Source organism: Channa argus, chromosome 10 (genome assembly GCF_033026475.1).
Source record: "Channa argus isolate prfri chromosome 10, Channa argus male v1.0, whole genome shotgun sequence".
Lineage (NCBI taxonomy): Eukaryota > Metazoa > Chordata > Actinopteri > Anabantiformes > Channidae > Channa > Channa argus.
In genome coordinates this window covers 17,277,276-17,304,842 of record NC_090206.1, presented here as the reverse complement: position 1 = coordinate 17,304,842, position 27,567 = coordinate 17,277,276, and the positions used below count along the sequence as shown (strand labels likewise).

The window sequence follows — 27,567 nt, the reverse complement described above, 5'->3', positions numbered from 1 at the left end:
GAAACAAGCTAAACTTTACTTATATTAAATGTTTAATAAAAGAATGACAATAACAAACAAAGTACAGAGTGTCTGAGGAAAAAAGAACATTACAAAACAACAATAATTGCATAGAACAATCTTTCAAAAACAATACACAGTGATCTGGAGATGAATAAGATGAATTTGGAGTTGAACCCCCTCCGACCAGTAAGTGCTCAGCGAGGCTATTGGGAATTGAAAACTAGAGTATGTTAATAAAAAGGATTTTAAGTACAGAAATAGCAACAGTGTTAAGTTCAACAATGAAAGTCTGAGACAGTCACACAGCTGTAAAAGAAGAGCATCTACCTGCGAGGGATAGTGAAGAACGATCAGCTGCAGCACCTGTGCAGGAATTCACCTGGCTTTAGTGCTCTTGAGCAAGACAGTGACTGCTGCAGATGTACCAATGCTGCATTGTACCCTACACAGTGCTCTGACTTCTCCGTAACGAGGAGCCCGGAATAACAGTTAATCCCAACGATAGCACAGTATTGCTATATTATTACATTTTGGATTTTTTGTAAGGAAAACTGGGTCAGTGACCATTAAATGATCATCAATAACATGAAACGTGATTAAATAAAAGGCAAAAAGGTACATCATGTTCTTTTTGGTTAATAAATGGCGTAAATTCATTCAGTATCTCCAAACCTGACCTACCATGCTGGAACTAAAACAGAGCTCAGTTCTTTAAGCGGTCACTTATTGCAACTCAATAACATCCTCTGCTGCTCTGCAGCGCAGCAAAGGTAGGTAAGTGTTGACAGTGCACACACTCAACCTCATGAGGAAATGTACCGCTTTGAGTCCTTGGAAAGGGATTGTATCTTAAATAACAGTTTTTTTTTTTTTTTCAAACCTCACATACAGTCATTAAGCTTCATCGCCTCATTGAAATATTACAACAAACCACCTGAAACATTCAATATAAATCATCCATTTAAGCCCAGTCTGGTCTTAACCTCTCTTAGGTCATTGACCCCTTCCAAAGGCACATTAAGTCCTACTTTATGCCACCAAATGTATCTCTGGTTATTTCCTCAGAATGACTGAATCAGCTTTACAGGAACCTGCTAGGAAGCCATAAAATAACAGACATCTCAATTTTGAGAGGTCAATTGATTCCGGTGAAAAAATAAATCCTATTTTACCTTGGGCATAAGAGTATTTTCCTGCCTTTACACATCTGTGTAGTTTAATAAACCTTCAGACAGATGAAAAAGCAGCAAAACTACAGTAATTCTGTAAGGTTAACCCAACAATTAAAAGCTTGGCTGTACAATAAATAAAGAATGCTGTTTCATAAAATTTATAAAATGATACTTCAGTACATTTTAGTAAGAAGACTAAGGGTGACATCTCTCTTGTGCATTCTTGTATAATAAAAGAATACATAGTTAAGCCTTTCTATGTTATTATGTAGCTGCATCCCTGATAGCTTTGGACTATATTATTTATATTTATATATATATATATATATATATATATATATATATATATATATATATATATATATATATATATATATATATATATATATATATATATATATATATATTTATTATCACATTTCTGATGCAAAATTCATTCTCTAGATTGAACAAAACACTGTACATTCATGCAGCACTAAAACAAGCAGTCAATGGCTGCATTTGAAAACAAGTGAATGTAAGACAATAGGATAACCTGTTGGACTTGCTTAAACACCTATAAAAACAGCCATGAATTCTGTAATGCGAACGGCAGGATGTCACAAAAATGCCAATTACACAATTACTCAAAGCTTAAAAAAATCAATTTTCCTGCTGGGGGGCTTAGTGGCAAATCAAATATGACAATAAGGTGAATAGAAAAACATTAGTTACCTTTGTAACAGAAGTGCATGCAAATGAACACCTAATGGATTTGATGGCTTTAAACTCCTTTTTCTATTTCCAACTGAAGCAAAAGAAGCAGTGGATAAGTTGTTTCATCCTTGTCAAAAATTATTCCACATACTGGGAAATTGTTCACAGTGCCAGTCACCGAGAGGAAGCATGTTTGAAACATCCTACTTCACCAGTCAGGGTTCAGCTGAGCTGCTTCAGGAGGAAACATATTTGTAGTTTCATCTAGTGAAGCTGGGCCAGGAAGACAAGATTAGATTTCATGATAAAGTCAGATGAAACTCCAGCACTTGAAGTAACTTCAAGTAAAGGCATCCAAAAGAAGTCCAACTCTGTGCGACTGAAATACAGACAATAGAGACACACACACACACACACACACCCTTTCCTGTTTCTCTGCAAGCATGCTTTCATTCTCCATACACACACAGTCAGACTTAGATGAGGATGATTGTATGTAGGGATGTGTTCAATGACCGGCATCATCCCAAGCACAATCGTTTTTCTGCTTGGCCAGTTTTCGAACCACTCTCTCCAGCTCTTTGCGAGACTTCTGCTCCTCCTCCAGAAACTGCTTCATCAACTTATTTTCCTGTAAAACAGTCAATACCAGTAATTAACAGACTACGCTGCTTTTGGTTGTAAAAAACGATGCAGAACATGCTGCTAAAAATTAATACATTTACCGTATTTACCCTAATTTATAATAAGGTATTAAAGCAAAGGGTTCCACGGATATGAAAAAGTAGTTGGAGAGCAGCAAATAATGCAACTCCTAAGGGTTTGATTATTGCTTTATTATCCAGGTAATATGTTTTTTTAGATGTTTATAATATTTTATAAATTATTATAAATATTTAGAATTATGAATGTCACTTTTGTTTTTCCTTCAAGATCTACTTTTATCAGGAATTTGTAAAAAATATTATTTTTTGGTTGTGAATTACATCAGACAAAACTTTATCACAAAATGTTTTATGTGTTCATGAAAAAACATTTTCCTAACACATTGTTTACATTGTTATAAGACTTTTTTTTTTACTTCACATGCACTGGTATCTTCTGGGCTGTGGAACATTTAACCACATGTGCACCCCCCACCCCCTCCACAAAAGCACAGCAACACCTTTAGGAAGTAGAAATGAAAAGATCTCTGTAAAACTGTTCGACTAATGGAAGAGTCGTCTTTAAAGTGATTTCGGCAGAGGGCCTTCATCAGGTTAGTTAATTTTTTTTTATTCTCGGTGTATTTCTACATTTGCACCACCTTGACTGGTTAAATAGCGACAACACAGCGCTCTCAGCTTTAGGAAGTAGGACACAGATCTGTGTTGCTGACACATGCAAAACTGTCGACACTCACGGTGTTGTTAAAATGTGCACTCTGTGTGGTGGTCAAACAAAACGCACCTTTTTCAGCTCATGAACCTCATCTTTTAAAGCATACACAGCATCAACAAGGCTCCTGAAATATAAAAATAAAACTTTGTGAGGTTTGAACCATAATACCGATATACATTTTTTCATACTTTATACATAAAATAAGCACTTATAAGCCCAACATATTTGTATGGAAAGTTTATAGTGGCTGTGTAAGGATTCATGCCTCAACAAGGTGAGCAAGCTCATCCTATTTCTAAATCTGACTATGGAGTTCAACAGGTTCCAAATGGAAATAATGATAAAGCCCTATGTGTTACTGTTATTACGACACATAAATGAAAGTATATTTTCCAAATTAATTACACACATACTTTTCCTCAATAACTGTCTGCCCATTGCTTTTCATTTCCTCAACAATGATCTTCTCTTCCTCTGGCAGAAGGACCTGAGGGACACACTCTTTCCGCACTGCCACACACACACACACACACACACACACACACACACACACACACACACACACACACACACACACACACACACACACACACACACACACACACACACACACACACACACACACACACACACACACACACACACACACGATCACATTTCTATTCTTTTTGGGACAAAAAAAAAAAAAAGGGAACACTTCATTGGTAGCTGTGTCAAATGTTCAAGATCTGCATATGGAAGGAAGCATAAAGAAAAAAAAAGTATTCTCATTTCTTGAACAAACACACACCTGTGGTGGCCTGGTGCAGGCTGGCTCCTGTGCAGTATGCTTCAATTACCCTCAATATCTGAGCATCCTCCTCTAGAGCAACTGTGCCTGACAAAACCAGACATTAGCAATACATTAAATTACACATCTTTGAGTTTGATTTAGCAGATGTGACACCATAACGACATTAAGCATAAGTATTTATATTTTTAAGGGCGAATACATAGAAATACTCATTCAACACAGACTACATTGGTGCATAAAAATTATAATATTAAAACTATTTTACTGGTTTAAGTAACATACAGTGCCTTGCAAAAGTATTTATGTCCCTTATGTAATAGACCAACACAAAGTGGTACGTAATTGTGAAGTGGAAGGAAAATGACAATTGGTTTTCAAAATTTTTTAGAAATAAATATCTGGAAAGTGTGGAAGCTCAAGCGTAGTCAGATTGGATGGTCTGTGAACAGCAATTTTCAATTCTTGTCACAGATTCTCAATTGGATTTAGGTCTGGACTTTCTGGTCATTCTAACACATGAATATGCTTTGATCTAAACTATTCCATTTTTAGGGTTGTTGTCTTTCTGGAAGGTGAACCTCCTCCCCAGTCTGAAGTCTTTTGCAGACTAACAGGTTTTCTTTTAAGATTGCCCTGTATTTGTATTCCATCTTCCCATCAACTCTGACCGGTTCCCTGTCCCTGAAAAGCAAAAGCATCCCCACAACATGATGTGGCCACTACCATGTTTAATGGTGGGGATGGTGTGTTCATCGTGATGTACAGTGTTTTCGCCACAAATAGAGGTTTGAATTAATAGCAAAAAGTTCAATTTTGGTCTCATCTAACCCAACCACCTCCTTCTACATGTTTGCTGTGTCCCCCACATGGCCTGTGGGAACTTCTTATGGATTTCTTTCAACAATGGCTTTCTTCTTGCCACTCTACCATAAAGGCCAGATTTGAGGAGTGAACGACTAATAGTTGTCCTGTGGACAGATTGTTCCACCTCAGCGGTGGATCTCTGCAACTCCTCCATGGGCACTCTTTGCTGCTTCTCTGATTAATGCTCTCCCTTCCTGGCCAGTCAGTTTAGTTGAATCTGCATGTCATGGCTAGGTTTGGAGTTGCACCACACTCTTTCCATTTTCGGATGACAGCTGGTACAGTGCTACATGAGAACTTCAAAGCTTGGAATATTTTTTTAACTTAAACTTTATCAACTTTATCTCTGACCTGTGTGGTGTGTTCCTTGGACTTCATGATGCTATTTGTTCACTAATGTTCTCTAACAAACATCTGAGGGCTGCATTCATACTGAGATTATATCATTAACAGGTGGACATTTACTAAGCAGTTGGTTCAGCTGGATTTTAGTTAGGGGTATCCGAGTATAGAGTGGCTGAATACAAATGCATGCCACACAATTACATACCACTTTGTGTTAGACTATCACATAAAATCTCAATAAAATACATTTAAGTTTGTGGTTGTAACATGAAAACCTTTTGAAAATTTCAAGGGTTATGATTATTGCAGGGCACTGTAAGTCTGTGCTACGCAATCTCGCTTGCTTCTCACACAACTTTATACAGTTGGAAAAAGACAGCTCCTACTTTTCCTTGTATGAATCTCCTCATCAGATGGCTTTCGCTCTTTTTTCCTGTTCCCTGGCAAAAACTTCTTCATGGGCCGTGGACTCTTGCTGGAGTCCTGCAGGAATACAACATATGATTAAGTCCATCTCTCTTCAAACACACTGCTACACACACCTGTAAAGCAAAGGCTCCAAACCAAACAGAATGCAAGCTCACAGGGACACACATCCTTTATAAAAGGAACGAGAACAAAATACCATCACAAACAAGGCAGCAAGCATGTGGTGATGACTGACCAAACCAGCCAGGAAATATATCAGTGCTAATATAAATCCTGTCTGAAAAGTATAAAGCAGCGAAAAAAAAAAAAAAATTTAATAATAACAATTTACAATTTTTTTAAAGGCATGTAAAATAACATTTTAAAATGTGACATTTTGTTAACCAAGCCACAGTGAACGATTTTGAGATGATACATTATTGTATCACAGTATAAAACCACAATAATGTGGTTTTGTAAATGAGAAATTTTCTATTTCTGCCAGGTCTGATTTAGGTTCTGAAAAAGAGACGAAATAACTGTTTCCTCTCCTGAGCACAAAAAGCTGAGGTGTGATGAATAATTAACTTACTAAGAAGACCTGTTTAGTTATGAATGGGTAGTGGATTATGAACGACATATTCTTATTATAATTTACACCATTTCATTTTCCACATATCAATGGCTGGAACACTGAAGTTTAGTGAAACACACAATGGGAAAACATATGGTAAACCCATTCGTGGAGGCTCCTAAACTCTACCACAGAGTTGCTCATAAGTATCAGAAGGAATCTCTTTCTGAATCATGTCTCGTAGAAACATTTAGCTGGCTCAGCAATTGACAATTCAGGCACTATGCGCAAAGGTATTTTCCGCACTGGTTTAGAGTTTTGGGGAGCCATGTGTCACAGTAGGAGGAGAGGGGAAGTAGGGTGGTGTTTCAAAATCAATTCAATGTTATGCCACAATTTTGGTGCCAAAATTGGAGTCCATTGGTAGTAGAGTATACAACGTGTTCATCACTTTATAGCTACATTATTGGTTTTTATGGCCACTTAGGAACAAAGCAAAGTCACAAGACAGTCATAAACACAAGCCCCTGATGCATGATCAAATGAATTAAACTACTGCTTAGACACACAGCAGACTCTTTTTAGCATTCACTGTGAGCTTTGTTAAAAGCAGCCTGGTGAATGATGAATGTATGTATAAAACATTTTTCATTGCAAACATAGTTATCGAAAACATGTTATCTTTATAAATATTAAAAAAATAAAAACGATATAGCCTATGGCAGCTTTTTTGGGCTGCTGGTTATTAAAAATGGGACACATACAAATACATTCAGGGTTGAATGACAGTAGCCTTGACTGCACTTTAAAGTCTGTGCCAGGACTTAAAAAAACAGAAACGCTAGTAGAAATTACTGCTGTTGTTGCAGAATGCTTTAACACTGTAATAAAATACTTGGTTAATGGAACCATGACTTATTACAGGGAATGTGTAAAATATTGCAAACAATTGCAGACATGAGGGGCAACAGGAAACCAACAGATTACAATGAGAGGAGTTATGCAAACAGCACAATGACATGCCAGCTTAATACTTGGGCAAACACATACGCAACCCCATCCCAGCCCTCAACCCACTTCCTTATCCACAAACACACATACGGATAGAAACAGAGTGTGATCTAACCTTACCTTCATGATATAAGACATCCTCTACAGAAGGCAGGATGGAGAAAGAAAAAAAAAAGGGGAAATGTGCATGAAAAATACAATGAGAGAAAGATGTGATAGAGAGTTAATGGTGAACATTTTCACACCCCCTCTGCCATTCACCTACTCTTTGTCAATGTAAGTGACTGATTATTTTAAGTTAAAGAAGTAAAGAAAGGTCTATGGGAAAAAATGGGGAAACTTGCATAGAGAGAGTTAGAGCATAGAGAGCATTGCGAAGACTATGCATGCAGTCTCTGCAAAGCAGAGAAAAGACCCATATAGCTGCATGCCTGTTTTATTTATTTATTTATATATAGGTTTGTGTAGAAATGTGTGTGTTTAGTGTTAAAACGTAAAGGCGTCAGTCACACTTAGAATAAAGCCTGTCGAGAAAGTGACTAAACACAGCCAAAGTGGATTTACAGTATATTCACACATCACTAGACCGTGGGAGTCAATGACACCTAAAAGTTTCAGAATGCTGACAGATAAAAATCTCTACCTCCTACGTGGACGAGAGAGTCTCTCATTACACTCATCAAAAACAAGTAGCTCATAACCACTGGTATGATCAAGTGCCAGTCAAACCAATGCTGCCGTTACTGGAATAAACTTCCTTCGATCTTCCTTAGCTGCAGTAGTGCTATTTACAAATCGATTGTATTCACCACATATTCAATAGTGTTCTAATAATGTTGGTTTCTGCCATTCTATCTAGCTAGGTAGCTGATCTACGCATTGTGCAAAGCACATATGTTCAACTGCAAAATCATCTCCTGTTGTCATCCCAGCATAGTGCAAAGTTTAGTACAAGGTAAAAACTGGAAGCTATGGCAGCACTACAGCACAAAAACAGGGTTAAGTCAGTGTACTCGTCAAAATATTACATCTGTGCAGGTAATAATCGATTTGGAAAAAAAAAAAATCGGATTATCAGATAAGACCAATTTCAAAATATGTGTTGAAGCTACATGTCAATATTAATCTCATTCATAGATTAAGGCTGTGTAGGTCAATTTTACTTACAGTATGTTTTTTTTAGCTATGTGTCAGGTGGAAAGTTCTGTGTAATTACAGAACCCTGGGGGTCTGAACAGATAGACAGAAAAGGGAACAGAGGAGGAATTGTAGAGGAGGGGAGACTTCTTGCGGTAACTGACTAACCATTTGTTATTTGACTGCTTATTAGAGATGCATTTTAAGCTGTTGTGGGTGTGTTTATATGGCTCTACAACCTCATACCTCTTTGTAGCCCAGTGCAGCACAAGGTTTGAGGGGAGGCGCGGGCCGCAGACAACTGAGAGACCAGGGCTTGCTGATCTTTGGTGGTTCCAGGGGGCCACGACTGATGGCGCTGTGGCTGTCTGGATGGGACAAGAGAGTTGGGGTACCAACCACGCTCAGTGATTTGCTGTCTATATTCTACAGGGCACAATAAAAGGAAATTGAAAAGACAAAGTGTGTCAGTGTTATCTGTGCATTGAAAGTTAAGTGTTATGTTTGTCACCACAAAGCGAGAAAGTCAAATGTTTTTCACACTTCAGCATGGTGCACTTTTCACTTTTAGTACTGTTTTGACTTTACTACTGTAAACATCTGATTATGAGAGATTGTGTTCAACCTTTGAGATGGTGCCTGCAGGGCTGCCTCCCTTGCTAAAAGGCTGTAGATGCTCCAGCCACTCCTGTAACTCTTGGGTACTGCTGCAGAACACTGTTATACGATCAAACATGCCTCCTGCAGATGACACACACACAATATAACAAGCTTATACCATCTGTGAAAGTGACAGTAGTGGTGACAGTATCATGATTTGGGCTTGATTTCGATCAGTATGGCTTGCCAACATTGATGGAACTTTTAATTCTGCATACAGAACTGCATTAATATTTGCAGGAGATTAGGCTTTAGTGAGAAATGAAGTTGTTCTAATTATTTTACAAAGAATAGCACTAAATAAACTTTGAATGTCTGTAATCCCTCCTTAAAGTGAAGAATTCTGGGTGGGACAAGCAGATTCTATAGGAAAATGTCCTGGTATCCATCCATGAATAGAAGCTCAACGGAAAGTGGACCATGCAGCATTATACAAACACACAAGTTATTGTGGTATATAATGCTTAAAGTAGAATAACTTAAATGTTTTGTAATCACTAAGTTAAAGTCCTAATAATAATTTTATTGAAATTCTGGGAAAAGATCTGGAGCACGTCATTTATGGAAGGAAGCCAAAGGACATAACCAAAAAACACATTGATTGGGTTAAGATTTTTTGCTAGAAAAAGTGGTCTAACCAGTAACTGATGCCTCGTACACTTTTGCCAAACACAAATATTTATGATTGTATAATTTTTCACAGTAAATAAATTAATGAGTGTGATTTATCTTTCTTATTTGATTAATTTGGTCTCCCAGAAGAATCATTAAAAGGAAAAAAAAAACAACAACTTTCAAGTACTGCTTTGTGAAGTAGCTGGCTGGGACTGGAGAGACACCGGTAAGAATGTGCACATTTAAAGAAACAGTCCCATAGCTTGATAATGAGTTAATGCTGGATTTAAGATTCTTTTTAAGGCTATAGCTCATTATATAATACTACAATATCCTGGACTTTTTTTGTTTTTTTTGTCCGTTCGGCTTATCCTGTGAGTTCAGGGTCACCACAGCGGATTCTTTGTCCGCATGTTGATTTGGCACAGTTTTTACGCCGGATGCCCTTCCTGAAACCCTCTCCAATTTCTACTGGGCCTATGACCAGCACTGCACGGCTGGGGATGAGGACGGGCTGTTGGGGGTTCAGCGTCTTTCCCAGGGACACTTGTGGTTGAAAAGTGCGGGGCGCACCCCCCCCCCCAACTCTATGATTGGTAAGCAGCCACTCTACCAACTGAGCCACAGCCACAGCCACAGCCCCACTGCTGTATCCTTGACTAAATACATACATTTAGAGAGTATATTTTTCTCCAGAGTATCAGATGCAAACCTGAAACGTCAAAGGCATAATGGCCACTGTCTGCATCCTCAGCATGTCTTGTTACTGTGGTGCCTGTCAGTGGTAGTCTTCCCTGAATAGTACAAACAAAGAAGGAAAAAATGAAACCGCATGTTATAGGTACGTTATAGATATAAAGTATATCTTGTCATTATTTGGAGTTACTTACTAACTTGGAATTGGGCCAATAAGAATTAAAACTTAGTATTCTCATTTTATCCTTTAGTGTTATCTATCCATGTAGATTTGTGTACCCTGGTTTAAAGATTCCACTAGAGGTATCAAAGAAACTCAAGGACAAAACAAACATCAATTATCTTAGTGAGGTGCTGGTCCACCTTGAGTTGCCAGAACAGAATTAAAGCCTCTGGAACTCTACTAGAGGAACTGGTCTCCATTCCCCAACAATATATTTCCTCATTTGGTTCTTTGATTATTGTGGAGGAGAGCATTGACTAACACGCTGATCTATAATGTTCCATAGTTGTTCAATTAGGTTGAAATCTGGTAACTGCAAAGGCCATAACATGACGTATGGTTAAAATTTTTTCATTCTTACAACCATTAAGCATATCTTTATGTCCTGTATGGATGCATCTGATGTTATATTTCTCTACTCTTTTATTCAGGATTTCCTTTGATTTGTCACCTGTCAGCTTCCTTCTAATTCTCTGTTTTAAGGCAACATGTATACTGTAGCTCACCTGATAAATAAATCCACTCATCCGGGGACTGGCTGAAAGCATTACTAACACATTAGGGAAAAGCATTAAATACCGCTCCTCTTTTTCCTGCAAGAGAAAGACGAAAAACATTTAGCTGCCATGTGACCTATTTGTTTATCCATACTGCTGCATGTACTGAAACAAGTTGGCTAGTTAAAAAAGTATTGATCAGTAGTTTTCCTTTTGTGCCTAAAATTAAGGAGGCTGCAGGTAAATAAATTGATTATGTTGAACATCAAAAACCAAATCTGTGCCCCTTTATGTTGCACCCAGTTACTTAAAACCACAATAATAGATACTAACTTATCTTGGCTCAGGTTGACAACTAGATACTAGTTTTCTTATATGAATGGAAAAAAGATGAGTCAATAGTTTTTGAGCTACAAAACAAACATGGTGAGTGCAGTGGTGGTTGGTAAGTGGTTAGCAGTGATTAACAGAAGCTTAATCAAAATGTCTACCCTGGGCTTTCTTCCAACCACCAATTCAAAGTCGACCCCTACACAGAAACCACACAAAAAAGAGGAGCTGGCTTCTCAGTCTGTGATTGCCCTACATAGGTTTCTATATTTACATTGAAGATGATATTGACTTGGCAACAAACTTTTTGGACTTGGGCAATGATGCACACTTTATATGTTTAAAGTTTAGAACACTGACAAACTGGATCAGAAATTCACCAGGTTACCCTAAACTTGTAATAGTGAGACTTCGCATTACTCAAATAAATCTAGTGCGCTTCACCTCAAGGTGCACTTCCTTTGTCTGCCGGCCTGCATCACAAGCTGACTTACTCATTTCTCTTATAAACTCAACAATGGAAAGAACTTTTTTGAAAAGACTTTTTTTTTTCCCCAAAATTTTATGAACTAATGATGGTCACTGCAGCTATATGGATTTGGGCTAAATTTAAACCTGACTATTCAAAAATCTTTTGGAGAATCCTTGCAATTCATTTAACTCTTTCTTAAAGTCTTTTTGCATTAATTGGCAAATTATGTGCTCAGGATTGCAGAAACCCATGCCGTTTTTCTTCTTTTGCTTTATACTTTTATTCTAAATGAAAACCAGGGCACTTAATAAATAGCTTTCACTAAGACAGCAATAACAATTACTGTACATGGAGAAAACGATAACTGATGTAACTTCTGGTCATGCTAGTCCGTGCTGTATCAAATATTATACATTTCTCACCTCACTGGACCCATTTTTCACGTGGACCTGGGACATGTAGGCCACGTGACCCAGACTCTTCATGCTGTCTCCCTCCCAGCCTCGCACTGGTTCTGACAAGATCTGGAGCTCCAGGTTTTTGCGCTTGCGCAGTTCCTGGCACTGTGTCTGAACCGTACAAATATAACCATCAGTTAATGAAGATGACAAAATACTGCATAATTTTTGGATTTAATTACTTTTAATTCCACTATGTCAAAAATGAGACATCAACTGCACCTACTCTTACAGCTAATTATACTGTTTTACTGAGCATTTCCGTTGAATATGGTTTTATGCACTTCAGACATGTGGAGTAATGAATGAAATTCTTTCCCCACTACAAATATGGCTTTTGAAACTTAATGTTACAGTTTTCTCATCAAAGGTTACCTTTTTTTTTTACTACTTTTTCAGAGGTATGAGGAATAACCGAAACAAAGTAGTAAATTTTCAGGTGCTAGGCAGGGGTTCTCCCTCTTCAAACAGGTAAAATGACAATGCAACATCTATCATTTTCCACTGCACATTTTTGAAATGAGGTTGTGTAGATGAAGCAATGTAGAGATCTAACTAGCATTTTTTAAGTTCCTTAAGTGCCCACTCATTCAACACACACACACACACACACACAAATGAGATTTGCAAATTACAACATTTAGTATGGGTGATTTTTTTTCCCCACTTTCTTGTGCAGCCCTATTGAAGAAATGTGTGAGTCACCACATCTATTCTTGCTAGGAACGCAGAGCTATGCTGGGGAAAAGATACAATGTGGTTGCTCAGTTCTAATCCAAATCTTCTCACATGGCATTTCACTTCACACCCACTGAAGGAACAACATTATCACTCAACATGCAGAAAAGAGGCTAAGACACTTTCATTAAGTCTTTGTTAAGACTGTGAATAATTAACAATTACGATGTTATGTTACACCGTCATTTGTGTGCACCTGAAGACAATAATAATGACACCAATAAAGCTCTGAACAGTGTGTAAAAATAACACACACTTAGGGCTAATTTGAGGATAAAAAAAAAGCTGAAATAGTTTTCAGGTTAAGTCTAGCATGAAGAACACTTTGGCCGTCCAGACTTACCACGAGGCTCTTAAAAGCTGCTGTTACTTTTACAATGTTGGTGTGGTCTGGATGGGCTTCCTGTGACATAAACAAACATCACATCAGATCAATCATAGCAGCACTTTATCTTAAAGTAAGAATACAATAATGTATACTGTGATATACAGAGAAAAACAGAAACTGAAAGCTAAATACTTGGTATTATACTTTTTAGCTTGCGATTTAACTACAAGGAGTCAAGTCAACAAAATATAAAACCAGTCTATACTGTGGGAACAATGTAGATTGTTCGCACCATTATTTCACCCATTATTTCTTCATCCAATTTAAATGCATCATGTTTAAATACATATTATTTCAGTATGTATTTGGAAATGTCCTCCTGTACCTCCACATGCCTTTCCAGCTCCTGCAGCAGGGTTGGGTATTTGTCAAGTCTCATGAAAGGCTTACTGAGACTGGTAGTCAAGGTCAGGATCCCTGGAGCACTTGCGCCGTGGCTCTCCATAAACTTGTCCAGTTCCTCACTATCAAACACACATAAAAACATAGTCTGATGCACAGTTGAGGGTTTCGTTTTAAGTGTACAAACTACACACTATAGATCAGCACCCTGCCAGTACCGGTAAGTTCACTTCAAAGACAAAGATTTCAAATAAACTAAACTTTTCGGCTTTTTAATATAGGGAGCGGGCAGCAATAGTTAGCCTGAACAGCTAAGAAATGTCAAATCATCAAAAAGGCCATAAAACTTTTTTTAATAGGAAAACTAGTGAAACTCATAAATGCTTCCAGGTAGGGCAACATAGTGCTAGTTAATCGATTCAATTCTATGATATAGTATTAACATCACATCTCTGACAAACATAATATTAGGACAGGATTTAGAATGTGTGACAGTAAACCCATGAAAATAAAAAATTCTCATTAGGCCTAGAAAGTGGGACTCAAATGTAACCAAATTTATTCATCATTACTATAAACTAATCTAAAGCTGTGACAGAATATTACACCTATGGTGCATGATTAGATAAAAAAAAACCCTAGAAACTATAATGGTGATAACAATTAGGTAATGGCTGTATTCTTTCCCTTTTTGCCCTCAACTGCAGCATGTTGACTTCACTGAAACATTGAAAGATCCAAAACTTTAATCATAATGTATCCTGTAGCAACACTAACTAGTAACAATGTGAATGTGTTAAAAAAAAGGTTCCTGCAACTGAAATGCAAATGTGCTTACTGTGAAAAAGCGCCTTGCTTGCCTGTCAACCACAACTCTATATATCCTGTCAACAGTCTGCTTCCTGTGTGTAATTCAACTTAATCTGCAGCTCACAAAACAGTATGTGATCCTCTATTTTACATTAATCCAGACATTAATCTGGACTGTGGCTATTTCATTCCTCAGTGACTGCAATCACCGCAAAATAGACTCATAGAGGCAGGTTCCAAAAAAAAAAAAAAAATAATAACTGATTTTAACAGTGGATTTAAAGAAGCCTGCAGCACACCGGACATGGCATTGCCACTCAGACTCAGTTTAATCTCCAAACTAGGGACAGCTGACACCTTGTGGCTAAAGGGTAAACTACAGCTTATTAGCAATAAACAGAATGTTCATATAGAAGAAAAATTATCATGAGACTATAGGTAATTAAACAAACTTAAATGGATTTGAAGTAGATTTTATAGATTACAGGGTGTATATTAATGTTGTGAGGAGTTCATTAAAACAGCGATCTTTATTTTAGGAAGTTCAAAGAAGTAAGACCATACAGTATGTTTCAAGAAACTAGTTAAAATAAGTAAAATAAGATAATGACCCCTTATAGTGATCACAAGCCATATTTCCTGCAACCATTTAGTTATAATTTTAAAGATTTCGATGAGACCAAATAATTGTAATAAACAAGCAAAAAAAAAATGTGCTAGAAAGTTCTTTGTAAGTGTTGCTTAACACAGCTATCATGTGACAAACTTACTACAAATATCAAGTGTTTATCTCAGTTCTCCCTTGTGATTTTTGCAATTGAAAAGCAAGACCCTTGAGCTGGTAACACATGACTGTCAACGCTGTGTTGTGTGCAGAGGCTGACCTGTGGTCAGTGAGGATGCAGACAGCTGAAGGGTGACTGGAACAATAAGCAAAGTACAGACTCTTGATCTGACACATCATGCTTAAATAGCAGCCCGCTACTCGCTGCTGGACCTCAGGGACTCTGCATGGACAAAGAGAAGAGATGGTCAGAGGTGAAAAATAGCAAAAACAAAAATTACTGGAAAAAGGAAAGTTATGTAATGACTATATGCTACATAATTTCCTAATAACTGAAAGCAGCTATTATTTAGAGTGTACACTTTATTCTACCTCAATACAAGGCCAATATTGCAGTTGTGAAACCTGACAGAATACAATCAGTCTCTACAAGTGCATGTCTTTACCGTTAAGCAATAAAAAGGAAGAGATGTCTGGGAGGAAGGATGTCATTGTCAAAATAGAAATTGAGTATGGTTTATTATACAGAACAGTTGGCAGTAATGTATAGTATTAAATACTCGTGAGTACAAAAAAAAATGACTCCTACAGTGGCGATATATTCGGTATTGTATTCACAGTGGAGAAGTTAATTATTAATCTACATAAAAGTGTAGAATGACTCACTTGGTACAATCCTCCAAAGACACACAAAGTCCCTGCTGGAAGGTGAGGATCTCCTCCAGGTTTCCACACAGGGTAGCACCGTCAGCACTGCTTACCCTATATATACAAACAAAAAATTTTTTAACGCACGCACGCACGCACACACACACCATTCAAAAAAGTTGGGATGATGTGTAAAATGTAAATAAAAACAGAATGCAATTATTTGCAAATCAATTAATTTCAGATTGGTCAACCTCTGCCCATCTTAACATTCGAAAGCCTCTGCCTCTCTGAAATGCTCATTTTATATCTTACTGACCTGTTGCCATTTAACCCAATTAGTTGACAAATGCGCCTCCACTTGTTTTTTCATTTGCTGCAATTACTTTTCCAGCCTTTTGTTGCCCCTGTTCCAACTTGTTTGGGGTGCATTGCTCGCATCAAATTTAAAATTCTAAGCTGATATTTACCATGAAATGGTCAAATGTCTCAGTTTCAACATCTTATGTGTCGTTTATGTTCTATTGTGAATAAAATATGTGTATGAGCCAACCAGGGTTCCCTCTGTTTTGTTAATTTGATTAAGAAGTATACGAATAAGTGTACTGATTGTACTGTAATTAATGACCTCATATGGCTTTGATGTTTGCCTTTTATGTTTGTTAAACAGTTGTCAAGTAACAATGCATAATAATACTAATGGTTTTGTTGCAAGAGAGTGCAGTTCAGCTCAGCTATAGAAAGAAATAGACATGAAATACAAGAGATATGATAACTACAAGATAGTGGGGGCCGCAACAAGGTAGAAGTGAAAGGTTCAGTGTGTAACTGTGAAGACACGGTTTTATACAGAGTTCTGTGGATTTAGCCATACTGTGAGAAACGAGTCCTGTGGATTTAGGAATCACTTTGAGAATACAATATTCTACAAGATGGGCTGACGAGATTTGCAGTCATTGCAGTGTGTTTTTATTTATGTTCTACGTATCGCCCAAACTATTTTTTTAAATTGGGGTTGTATATAACTCAACAAGTTCAGTAATAAAAGAATAACTTAACCATAAGCACACACACCCACGCACATACACTAATGAGCAAGAACATTAAATATCACATGTTTAAAAAAACATTAACCACCTGTCAGCACAAAGGGAGGTTAAAAATCACCTCCATCTTTACCAACAGTGTTCTTTGAGCCTTATTTTTAATAATTACCATAATCACTATTGCTTAAAATAAACTTTACTTTTGTACAGTAACATGTGGATAAGATTAGTACTTTTACTTGAGTAAAAGAAGTCGTACTCATAAGGGAGAATAGGACAGTATTTGCACTTTTAGTGTGTGTACTTCTACCACCTGTGCACATAGTGTATCAATGTATGGCTCTGTGTAGCTGCAGGCAGCTTAAGGAAGGTCATGCTGACCCTGATGTTCTATGACATTATTGTGACCATCAGTGTTAATTTTATTGGCCTAAAATTTCAGATTTTCTACAAATAATTGTGATGCATGTTCCAATGTTTTCATGATGTTTCAAATTGCAAGTTAACACAGAATTTACAATGGAATTAATTATAGTGATTGCAGCATTGCGAATACCTGGAGGTACTGATTAATGGATCAGTCACACTTCATATGTCAGGCTGTCATTGTTCTTACTTGTCGCTGGCTTGCAGGGGCCGTAGGTAACAACTCAGCACTGTTTGTAATTCTTTAACAAACTCCCGTTCATGTTCCAAGATGTCCTGCACTACCTGCAATACGACACAATCAGCAAATTATTGAATTTTAATAATAAGATTCCAGGAAAGTAGAGCATTTGTGAATTCATTTGAGGCAAAAAAGTAGTTGTTAATCATGGAAGTCTGGATGCTTTTTTGGCTCCATATTACTATGCTGCAACTGGTATTTCGATGATAGTAATGATTTTAAAAATGTGTTGATTAATTCTTTTGGGCCCTGATACCAACGATGTCTGTCACTTCAACCAGTAAATGCAGCATCAGCACAGGCTAAAATTAAGAAGATACTAGGTCAGTGTTATTCACCCAGACAGTTGGTAATAACAAATAGGCTCTTCATCATTTAGCAACTGTTGCTCCATATAAGCAGTGCATTTTGCTACAAGAGCTTTAATGGCAACTACACATCAGTGTCAATGTCCTACATACAAGCACATGCCTATGGTGAATGTTTGAAACGTTCCACATTCTTTTTTGCATTAGCAAGTGTGCTTGTGGCGCTGACCCGTGTTAGCAACCAGCTGAAATATGTGGGCAGCACAGCCCAATGTTGACACCCCCATGTTGTCCATAGCTTCTTTAATATTGGGTTGGTTGTGCTGTGGCTATAAACGACTCTGTAAAGTGGCAAAAAAAAAAAAAATACTTTTTTTTGACCACACAAATTGAGCTTGTCGCGAATATTCCACCCATTTAGGAATATCCAGGAGACTGCAATAAATCAACAGTGTCTCCTTGATACACTCACCTGCTAAACAATATCCCAGAAATTGTTTATTTTCTCTACCCTAGCTGTAGGAGGACCCATTACTTGCCGCCTTTGTGTGTGGACTTGATGTTAAGAAAGTCATGTAATCAGGGTGTCAGTTTGTGCGAGAATCATTGAGGGGCCCCACAGGTGATTGGTTAGTCATGTTTCGAAAATGCTAAATCTACTTAAATAGGACACATAAACTAAATAAGTATGAAAATTTGATTGACTTTACTTTGGATGATACTGATCATTTATAAAATGCCCAGATTAGCACAGATACCAATGCTTAGCATCAGACTGGGAAATGTTAATTTATTTAGTTCACTTTTCTAACTTAATCCTAATAGAGAGTGACAGAAATATTTAATAATATGAAATATTTCGTAATAGTGTATGTGATATAAAGACGGCACAAATCCATGCACCATGTGTAATTGCTTGAGTACCATAATACAAACTAAAGTATATAACTCTTCAGACCTAATTTTGCTCCGCTTTCAAAAAGAGTAAGAGTAGCCTCAGGCCTGGCAGCTTTTAAATCTTTGCTTTAAACCTATTTATTATCCTTGGCTTTTAGTGCACATCAGAGGCTGATGCTTTCTTTCAATCACAGTTTTTTGTGTCATGTGTTTTAATTTGGTTTTATTACTTTGACGGATCTTATTTTATTTTATTTTATTTAGTCCTATATAAATAAAATTTTCTGCTACTTTGTAGAAATAAACATTCAAGACACAAAGTACTGACTTTAATCCAACCTGCACTTTGACCACCTTACAAATCAACAAATTGGGTCTAAAAATGTTTTACATTTAGTAAGATTGGTACCAAATAATGTGTATTGTGTATACAGGTTAACAGACAGAGAACATTACACATGGGAAAATGGTCTACAAAACATTTACTCACCACACTGTAATAGTTCTTTGTCAGCTGATTACCTTTAGGAGACATTGGTTTCTCTGTAGTGCAGATAAGCAACAAGAGTAAGGGAATCCCCCTCAGAACAAATTGATAATAATCACCACAATGACAAAAATACATTACATACAGACAAAATAATTTTAGCATTTATATCCAATTTTCTATAAATGTTTTGCAATAATTTATTGTTGCACCATCATTCTCAGAAATTCTGAGAATTCCTGGCTGAGACTAAACTCACCGCAGGGTTTGACTTCTCTGACATAGTTACTGGGGAACCAGCCAGTCTTGCCATTGAGCGTCCCCTCCCACCATCCTCCCTCCTCCTGCCTTGTCACAAGAATCACGTCGCCTTTACTGAATGACAGCTCATCCTCGTTGTTTTGTTTGAAGTTATAACGGGCCTTCACCATCTGCTGTCCACCTCCACCATTCTCAGACATCTCCTGTTAGAGAGGTTATCACACACAGACAGGAACTCAATCACCAGGTGTATTAGCAATAATGTGTGTGTATGTGCACAAAAATGCTGAAATGAAAAAATATCAACAGCATCTTTTTCTTTTATATCTGGCTAGAATGTGAAAGATTTTTCATTTCTTTTGCTATACAACATGTAGTCATCCGGAGCAAACAAATGCTAAAGACTAATTTAATGTAAAAAGTTAGCAAAGATACGGAAAAATCAAACTTAGCTGAAGCATTTTGAAGATTTTGAAGTGAGACAGGAATGAGACAATAAAAAGATGATATAGAAATGTTCAGATGTAAAGATATACATACTGTGTAAATAGACATATAGATAGAAGATGTTTGGTTTTAAGATCAAACGATGAAGATCAGATGAAAGATATCATCTTCTGGGTCATTATTCAGGTCACCTGATACAAACAGTCTTATGTTCTATGTTGTTTAGTGTAGGTAGCTTCAACTAAAGGTGAAATTATTATCTTTTGTCTGATCCTAAGCTTTGATCTTCAATCCAAATCTCTTCAGGCTACAGCAAACAAATTAATTGGCCTTGTTGTTACAACATTTTAGATTAGATATGAATGTTAAATGGATGAATATATAAATGGAGAGAAGTACAGATATATGTACAGACAGATGTATGTAAACATGAATAGAGACAGAATATTGATGTCTAGCTCATACCACTGATTTGGATTGTCTACGTAGAGAGCCTTTGAATTTGTGTGAAGACGATGACTGACTAGGAGAAGTGCCACCGGGTTGTTGACATGACCTCTCAGCAGCACAGTCTTTTAACACACAGAAGAAACATGGAGTGTCTGTTATTTTGGTTACATTGATTTTTGAAATTATGACTGTAGTTTTGTTCTAATCAATCACATTATATAGCTTCACCTCGAACACACACAAATCATCATCACAGTTGACATAGGTGCTCATACTTTGGGGGCTGACAACTGGATGATAATTCATGAGTATGGTCCATTGCTCTGCAAAGCCCCACACACACACACACACACACACACACACACACACACACACACACACACACACACACACACACACACACACACACACACACACACACACACACACACACACACACACACACACACACACACACACACACACACACACACACACACACACACACACACACACACACACACACACACACACACACACACACACACACACACACACACACACACACACACACACACACACACACACTTTTAAATGTCTGATAGGATCATCCATAGATGGCACACAGCTTTGAAAAAAGAATAGCTGCAAAACAGCAGCCACTTTGGAGACTTCAGACTAGAATGCACTGATCAGCCACTGCATAAATACCATATGTCTTAGTGTTCACTCATACAGTATATAGATGGTCAGGCACATATGTTTAATGTTTATATTTAAATTACTTATTAAATATTTAACACATTTTCCTCCAACTGTGTCTCTTATCTAAAGTGCAGGCTAGTGGGAGACGTGGAGAAAAATCTAAATAACATTTATGTTGCCGACATCCAATTCATTTATCGTGTCATCACTGAACCACTGCAGTACAGGAACAATGATTTAGGCAGAGTAGCTGCCAGCTGTCCTGCAGTGTGAATGCAGTCATTGAGACACACTGACAGAGGTATCAATTTTGTTGCCAGTACTCACTTGAAGAGTGACACATGCCAGCCCTGTGGTAACCTCCCAGACTAACAAGCAGAAACACGCTCACAGAGGTTTCTTTATCAAATGCTGTGTGGATGCTAGCCAGGTCTGCATTGTGGTAATTTGCCTCAGGGAACCAGTCAAGTTCCCGTTTATACGCATGTCTATCCAGACTCATATTTCAATCAGTTCACCCATGAGTCCAGTTGGTCATTTGTACCAAATGTAATTAAATTCCCTACAGGCATTTCTCAGACATAGCATTGACAAGAGTGGGATGAACTGAGTTAACAGTGACTTTGACCTTTGACCACGGAAACCTAAACAGTTTATCTTTAAGCTCAAGTGAAAAGATTGACGTTCCCTCAAGGCATTCCTTACATGATGTTTTTGACAAGAATGAGATGGATTTTCGAACGGACGCTCAACCCAAAAACAAAATGCCTCCAGCTACGGCTGTTATAAAACTGTAAAATTGGTTATTTCTTATGTGCACTTCTGTGTAGTCTATAGAAAAAAAAAAAAGTGAAAACATTTTTTGTATAATCTCATTTCCTCAGCACATCATACGATCTGTTCATGTAATTTTCATTAGACAGGAAAAAAGTTAGAAAATTGATTACCGTTTTCTATATGCATCACACTGAGGCATAACTCATACGGTGAGAAGCACAGTGAAGTGGGACAGCCCACATGAACTGCTAGTGGGGCTCATGGATCCCACATGCGACCCATAGGATTTTTGTATGCAAGCAATGTTCAAAAGCATTTACCCTAAAGAAACCTAAATGCTAAGTGCAACCACACAGGCATAGAGCAGAAGCAAAGCTCTGTAAACACTATGCATAAAAACACAGAGGCCCTTTATGTTTGATCATATCAATGAAATCATGACCAATCCACTTCAAATCATGTTCACATCTAAAGATGGGACAACAGCTGCTGGGTATAGTCAGCCTATAAAAGATTTGCATATCAAGCACCACCTAGCACTGAGAGCAGCGTTTGGTCCACACTATGGCATGCATTGAGATTGGTCCTGCATTAACAAAGTGATAGAAAGTGTCATTTCACAAGAAAAATGAGAAGAAATGTTGTAAAGTATAGAAAATGTAGCCAATTAATTAGTTTACAGAAAATTTACAGAAATGTTGATCAAAAGGTTGTTTAGAACATTCAGAATTTTAAAGATTTGATGGTTTTGTTAACTGAATTTGAAAGTTTGTCCTGTTAGGCAAAAAAAATAAAAGTTAATTACTGATGTCACCTTCAGCTCTGGCAAACTGGCGATAGCCAATTTTAAATCAGAAAGATAGTCAATAGAATAATAGATTAGGAAAATAATCATTAGCCTGAACCTGAATATTATGCTCCCTCTTCACTGTCCTTCAGACACCTCTAAGTCACATACTGTATCAGGCTACACTGTTCTCATGCAGGAATGTCACAAATCCATGTTCACAAATAGCCTGAAACATTATGCATCAATTATGAAATATAGTAATCCTGACTTGATAGTGCTGCTGGTTGTCTGGTAGCTGTGAACTGGAAACAGGAGGGACACTGGTGCCTCCTTTTTCAGTGCCCCCAAACAAGGACTCTCAAGCAAAGCAATTAGCCCAAAAATGCAGCAGGATTGCTGCACTGCGAACAACTTCATGCTGCATCCTTATGGAAGAAAAGCAATAGAGAGGTTGTGTTTGTGTGTCACTATCAGTTTCCATATGCATGTTGCCTCATACTGGAGCTTAAATGGAATGTATAAAATACAACAACAACAAATCCGGAAATTACTCCGGGTGTATCAAGCTATGGGTGCACATGAATAAATATGGCACACAGCATGAAACAAACACACACTGTCATGCCAGCTGCCCATGAATAACCCATCCAGTCATAGTTTACAAGAGTTGTAATGACAAAGTCATCATAGTCCATCATATAACATTTTTATATGGAAAAAAATTATATCTACTGTTTGGTTTGTATCCAAACTAAGACATAGATAAAAACTAAAGAAGGATTTATTTTTAATTCCCGTTTCTCCTTAATACAATAATATACTGTAACAACGCATATTACGACTCATTACTATTTATTTGTTTCAGATTAAATAATAAACCAGAAAGGGAATGTTGCTTACCTTGTGTAGCAAAATTGACTGCCAACAAAGTGTTCAGTACTTTGCTAAAATTCTCACCAGTGTATAACCAGTCTGGTTCAAAGCCCTGGATAGAAAAGGAACAGAGAAGATGCCGTCACACCAAAAAAAAAAATGTATCCTAAACCACGTGTACATATAACTTAGAATACATCAGATGTGGAAAAAGTCGGTCCGAATTAAAACGTTTTTTAGTGATTACACGGATCTGTGCAGTAGTGAGTGGTAAGTGTTCAGAGAGAGATGGAGAGACTCAATGTAGACTGTAGGATAAACAATAAGAGAGGTAAATGGACAAAAAAACAAAGACACACAGGAATTTGAACAAGCCTATAACAAGATGGATAAAAACTGGCATGCTGAGCATGACCCATATTTAGTGACTTAGAGGTCTGCAATAAAACAGACAGTGCCACACTTATTTGCAATTCGTGGATGTTCACAGGCTTACTTGCTCTGTCTCAGGCAGATATCTTCTTTCCTCTAGTAGATAGGATTTCACATTTTAAATAAAACATCTTAAATTTAGTAATACAGCCTTGGTCATTCGGAGTTACAGCTAGTGCTGAACCTTATATCGTGTCTGACAGAAATTCTCTGCTTGCTTTTCAGTACGAATAGAATAGCTACAACACAATGTCGCTTTAAGCTTACAATTTTGTAACTCAAGTATAAGCAGAAAATACTTTTTTGGAAGAAACCTATTTGTAACAATAAAATAAAAGCAAAGAATTAGTGAAGATTCTCAATCATCCAGGAGAGGTTATCTGGAAGTTGAGTGGCAACCAGACGTCTTTCTTGTTAGGTTGATTGCAGAGGAAAGACGTCCAGTTGCCAAAGTTCAATTTCCAGAAAAACTAAATCACTGACTCAGAAATAACTTTTGCCAGAACTGAAACACTGACCGTGGTTAGTTTCAATGAGTCATTTTTTTGAATACATGTTACTCTGGGTGATTGTAGTACACAGTATATACCATCAGACTATGTAAATCATCACATGCACATCATACAGCAAAGAATCTGAGGCCTTGTGCAGTAATTGGCACTTCCTCTTTCTGATTCTCAGGGCAGAAGTGAAAGGAGTGTGCCTGCTCTCTTTGAGTAGTTACAGGACAAATGGGGCCTACGTTCTATGGCAAAACACAAGAGAAAAAGTTCATTAGCAATGATCACATCACTGACCAAAGCATGGGCAGGGCTCATACTCCAGTGCCACAGACACTCCAAAAACCTTCTGCCCATGAGCTACTGGCTGGCCGCAAAAGGTTTAATTATGGGCTAAGGCTGGGCTGATGGATAAAAGCAAAGGGGACCTCCCAGACATAACAAGCCAGCTGGGAAGAACTACTGAACCGCTTGACTTTGCAGTGTGCCAGGCTTGCTGACTCAATTAGCTGTTTAAAGAAACCAATTGATGTGATTCAAGACCAGAAAAGATTATTTATAAAGCTTGAAAGAGGCTTCACTGTCCATTGTGGCCGCCACAAACAGGCTGGTACAGAGACAGAAAACTCCCAACATCTGAAAATGATTTGCCCCTTTCCAATATGAGGACATCCTTTTAGTCAAACAGGCCTGCAGTGTGTGCCTAGGGGATTTTTAACCCTGCAGCGATAATAAAAAAGTGTAGTAAATGTAATAAATATCAATTCACTGCAACATAAAAGAGAAGGAAGAGACAGGGAAATTACAAGGAAGTAAATGCATTAGAATCTGAAAACAGAAAGAAAAGTCAAAAGGGCCAAAGGTTCCCTTTCTGCCTGGTCAGTGGGAATGAGTGACAGCATGCCTGTTAGTGTGGCACACTTCCATATGGACGTGTGTGAACACATATGCCAGCAGGGTTAGCAGATCACAGCACAATCTAGTGTGTTTAAGTCTTCTTTGTACACGGCAGTGGGTTCACAGGACTGGGTAAGAAGATCACAATAAAGGGAAGCTCACGTCAAAACATGGAAGCATTGTGTATAAAAGTTGACACATTGAGGCAACATACCTCCACTTTCAGGGTCGAGCATCCTCTTAAAAATTCCCTGATGTTTGAAATGCAGTCGGCTTCAGTTCTCGGGTCCTGGCAATACTGAGTAAACACACAAACAAAATAACGTTACATATATTAAGAAAATACCGGATAGACATCTGACAGAATCACTTATTTACCACGTCGGCCCGACGGTGCTGTCATTTCAACTACACATTAAAGCCCCTAAAGTACCATTATTGTAGTGATCCAAACAAAAAACCTACAGTTTAGGAAATAACTGTAGATTCTGCCCGTGTCTCCTCCATGCAAACATAACCATTAACACCACAGAGACGTCAAACTCGCCAGATTTAGGCAGAACTTCCTCTCACTTTTCCAACTTTCAAAATAAAGTCCACCCTAACGACTCCGTCGCTTTAACTTTAGTGAACGAATGGAAAAGACATGTCTGGCTTTTCGCAGCTTGTGAGTGAACAATGGGGCGCTGTTTTCAAAGCCCAGTGTATGGCATGCAAAACAAATGGACAACAAACCAACTAAGCTAACTAGACCGACTAGACCTAACTAGACTTCCGGTTTGAGCGACTGCGCTGGTTCAACAGGGGTAGGTCGGACCGGGAAGGGCAGAGCGTTTCAGGAGGAAGTGACGAACCGTCTTTGCAACTGTTATTTATCAACTTTGTCATCTCAACAACTGTAAATGTGTGTTATTAACGACGAGTATAACGTAAGAGGTAAAAACTGGATGTCAAGTCAAATCCCCCACTCGATCTACCACATACGATCGAGGTTTCATGTTTCATGGTACCGAAATTGGCCTGTTTTGGTCGGTGTCAAGAATGCGGAACATCTCCTTCGCTTCACAGGAAACCACATCTTGAAAACTCACAAAATGCAGCTGTAATGCGATGCATAACGCTTTGCTCAAAAACGAAAACAGGTGGCTGTAAAAACTTGTAAAACAAGTACTGTGAGATACATAACACGTAAAAGGCCTGCTGCAGGAAGTTCTTCTGGTTTCAATTATTTTCGTCAAACGTCCCACTTTCCTTCCCAAGGAACCATTCGTCCATATCATTTAGTATTTGTTGACTTACGGAAACTTAAATCAACAACTCACCTTGGGAGTGAAGCCAGGTATGAGCCGCTCCGTAAGCTTGCACAGCACGACCCCATCCTTGAGCGACGTTTTCAAGAACTCCCCCGGGTCCGCTATAGTCTTTTTAGGCGAGCTGAGAACTCCCAGTGATATCAACCACGTTACAGTCTGCTCCTCTGGATTCATAGCTCCACGAAATTATCATCGCCTGGGTACGCGTTATTAAAGAAACACTGGCGGCCTGTCCCGTATCAATATGCAACTCACATCCGTACTTCTGCTACAAGTCAAAAAGAGAAAAAAAAAAAGAGGCGGGGGGGGGGGAGACGCAGTTTCTATACGGAAAACTGATGATCACCCCTACTGGTAAATAGGCACCTCAACAATAAACCGGAGTCTTCTTCCATGTACAAAACAGTTCTAAATGCATGCTTGCAGAGGGTGTTTTCTCTTGTGTTAAGTTAAAATCCATCCAGGACCAGCAAACATCAACAGGGAATCATCAGCTAGTGTGCATCAGTATTTATCAATAAAAAAAAAAAAAAAATTCCATCTACTGTACTATGAATCAGTAGGCCTGATATGTAGCCTGCTGCCATTTACTGCAACACGGGCATTTGCACTACTTTCAAAGCTTGAGGTTTTCTAAAACAATGAACCTGTAAATGTGTTAAATTGATGGTGATATTCGGAATTGGCTAGTAGA

At 37.9% G+C, this 27,567-nt stretch overlaps 1 protein-coding gene across 4 annotated transcripts; it reads right to left on the bottom strand.

Annotated features, from left to right (window-relative positions):
• Positions 1 to 14: 14 nt before the first annotated feature.
• Positions 15 to 27,164, bottom strand: arhgef6 (Rac/Cdc42 guanine nucleotide exchange factor (GEF) 6). Of its 4 annotated transcripts, XM_067517631.1 has the most exons (22): positions 26,883 to 27,164; positions 25,775 to 25,858; positions 23,759 to 23,843; positions 20,623 to 20,729; positions 19,709 to 19,913; positions 19,453 to 19,505; positions 17,707 to 17,801; positions 16,063 to 16,158; positions 15,497 to 15,619; positions 13,786 to 13,924; positions 13,416 to 13,475; positions 12,299 to 12,445; positions 11,084 to 11,170; positions 10,371 to 10,452; positions 9,009 to 9,124; positions 8,630 to 8,809; positions 7,367 to 7,387; positions 5,640 to 5,736; positions 4,042 to 4,128; positions 3,665 to 3,761; positions 3,321 to 3,375; positions 15 to 2,502 (listed from the first exon to the last, which is right to left on the bottom strand). In XM_067517631.1, exons 1-22 carry the CDS (start codon positions 27,045 to 27,047, stop codon positions 2,380 to 2,382), a joined length of 2,304 nt encoding a protein of 767 aa, XP_067373732.1. In that variant the 5' UTR covers positions 27,048 to 27,164; the 3' UTR covers positions 15 to 2,379. The 4 variants fall into 4 exon arrangements, with proteins under 4 accessions (XP_067373732.1, XP_067373734.1, XP_067373733.1 ...); XM_067517633.1 differs by lacking the exon at positions 3,665 to 3,761; XM_067517632.1 differs by lacking the exon at positions 7,367 to 7,387.
• Between the last annotated feature and the right edge of the window lie 403 nt (positions 27,165 to 27,567).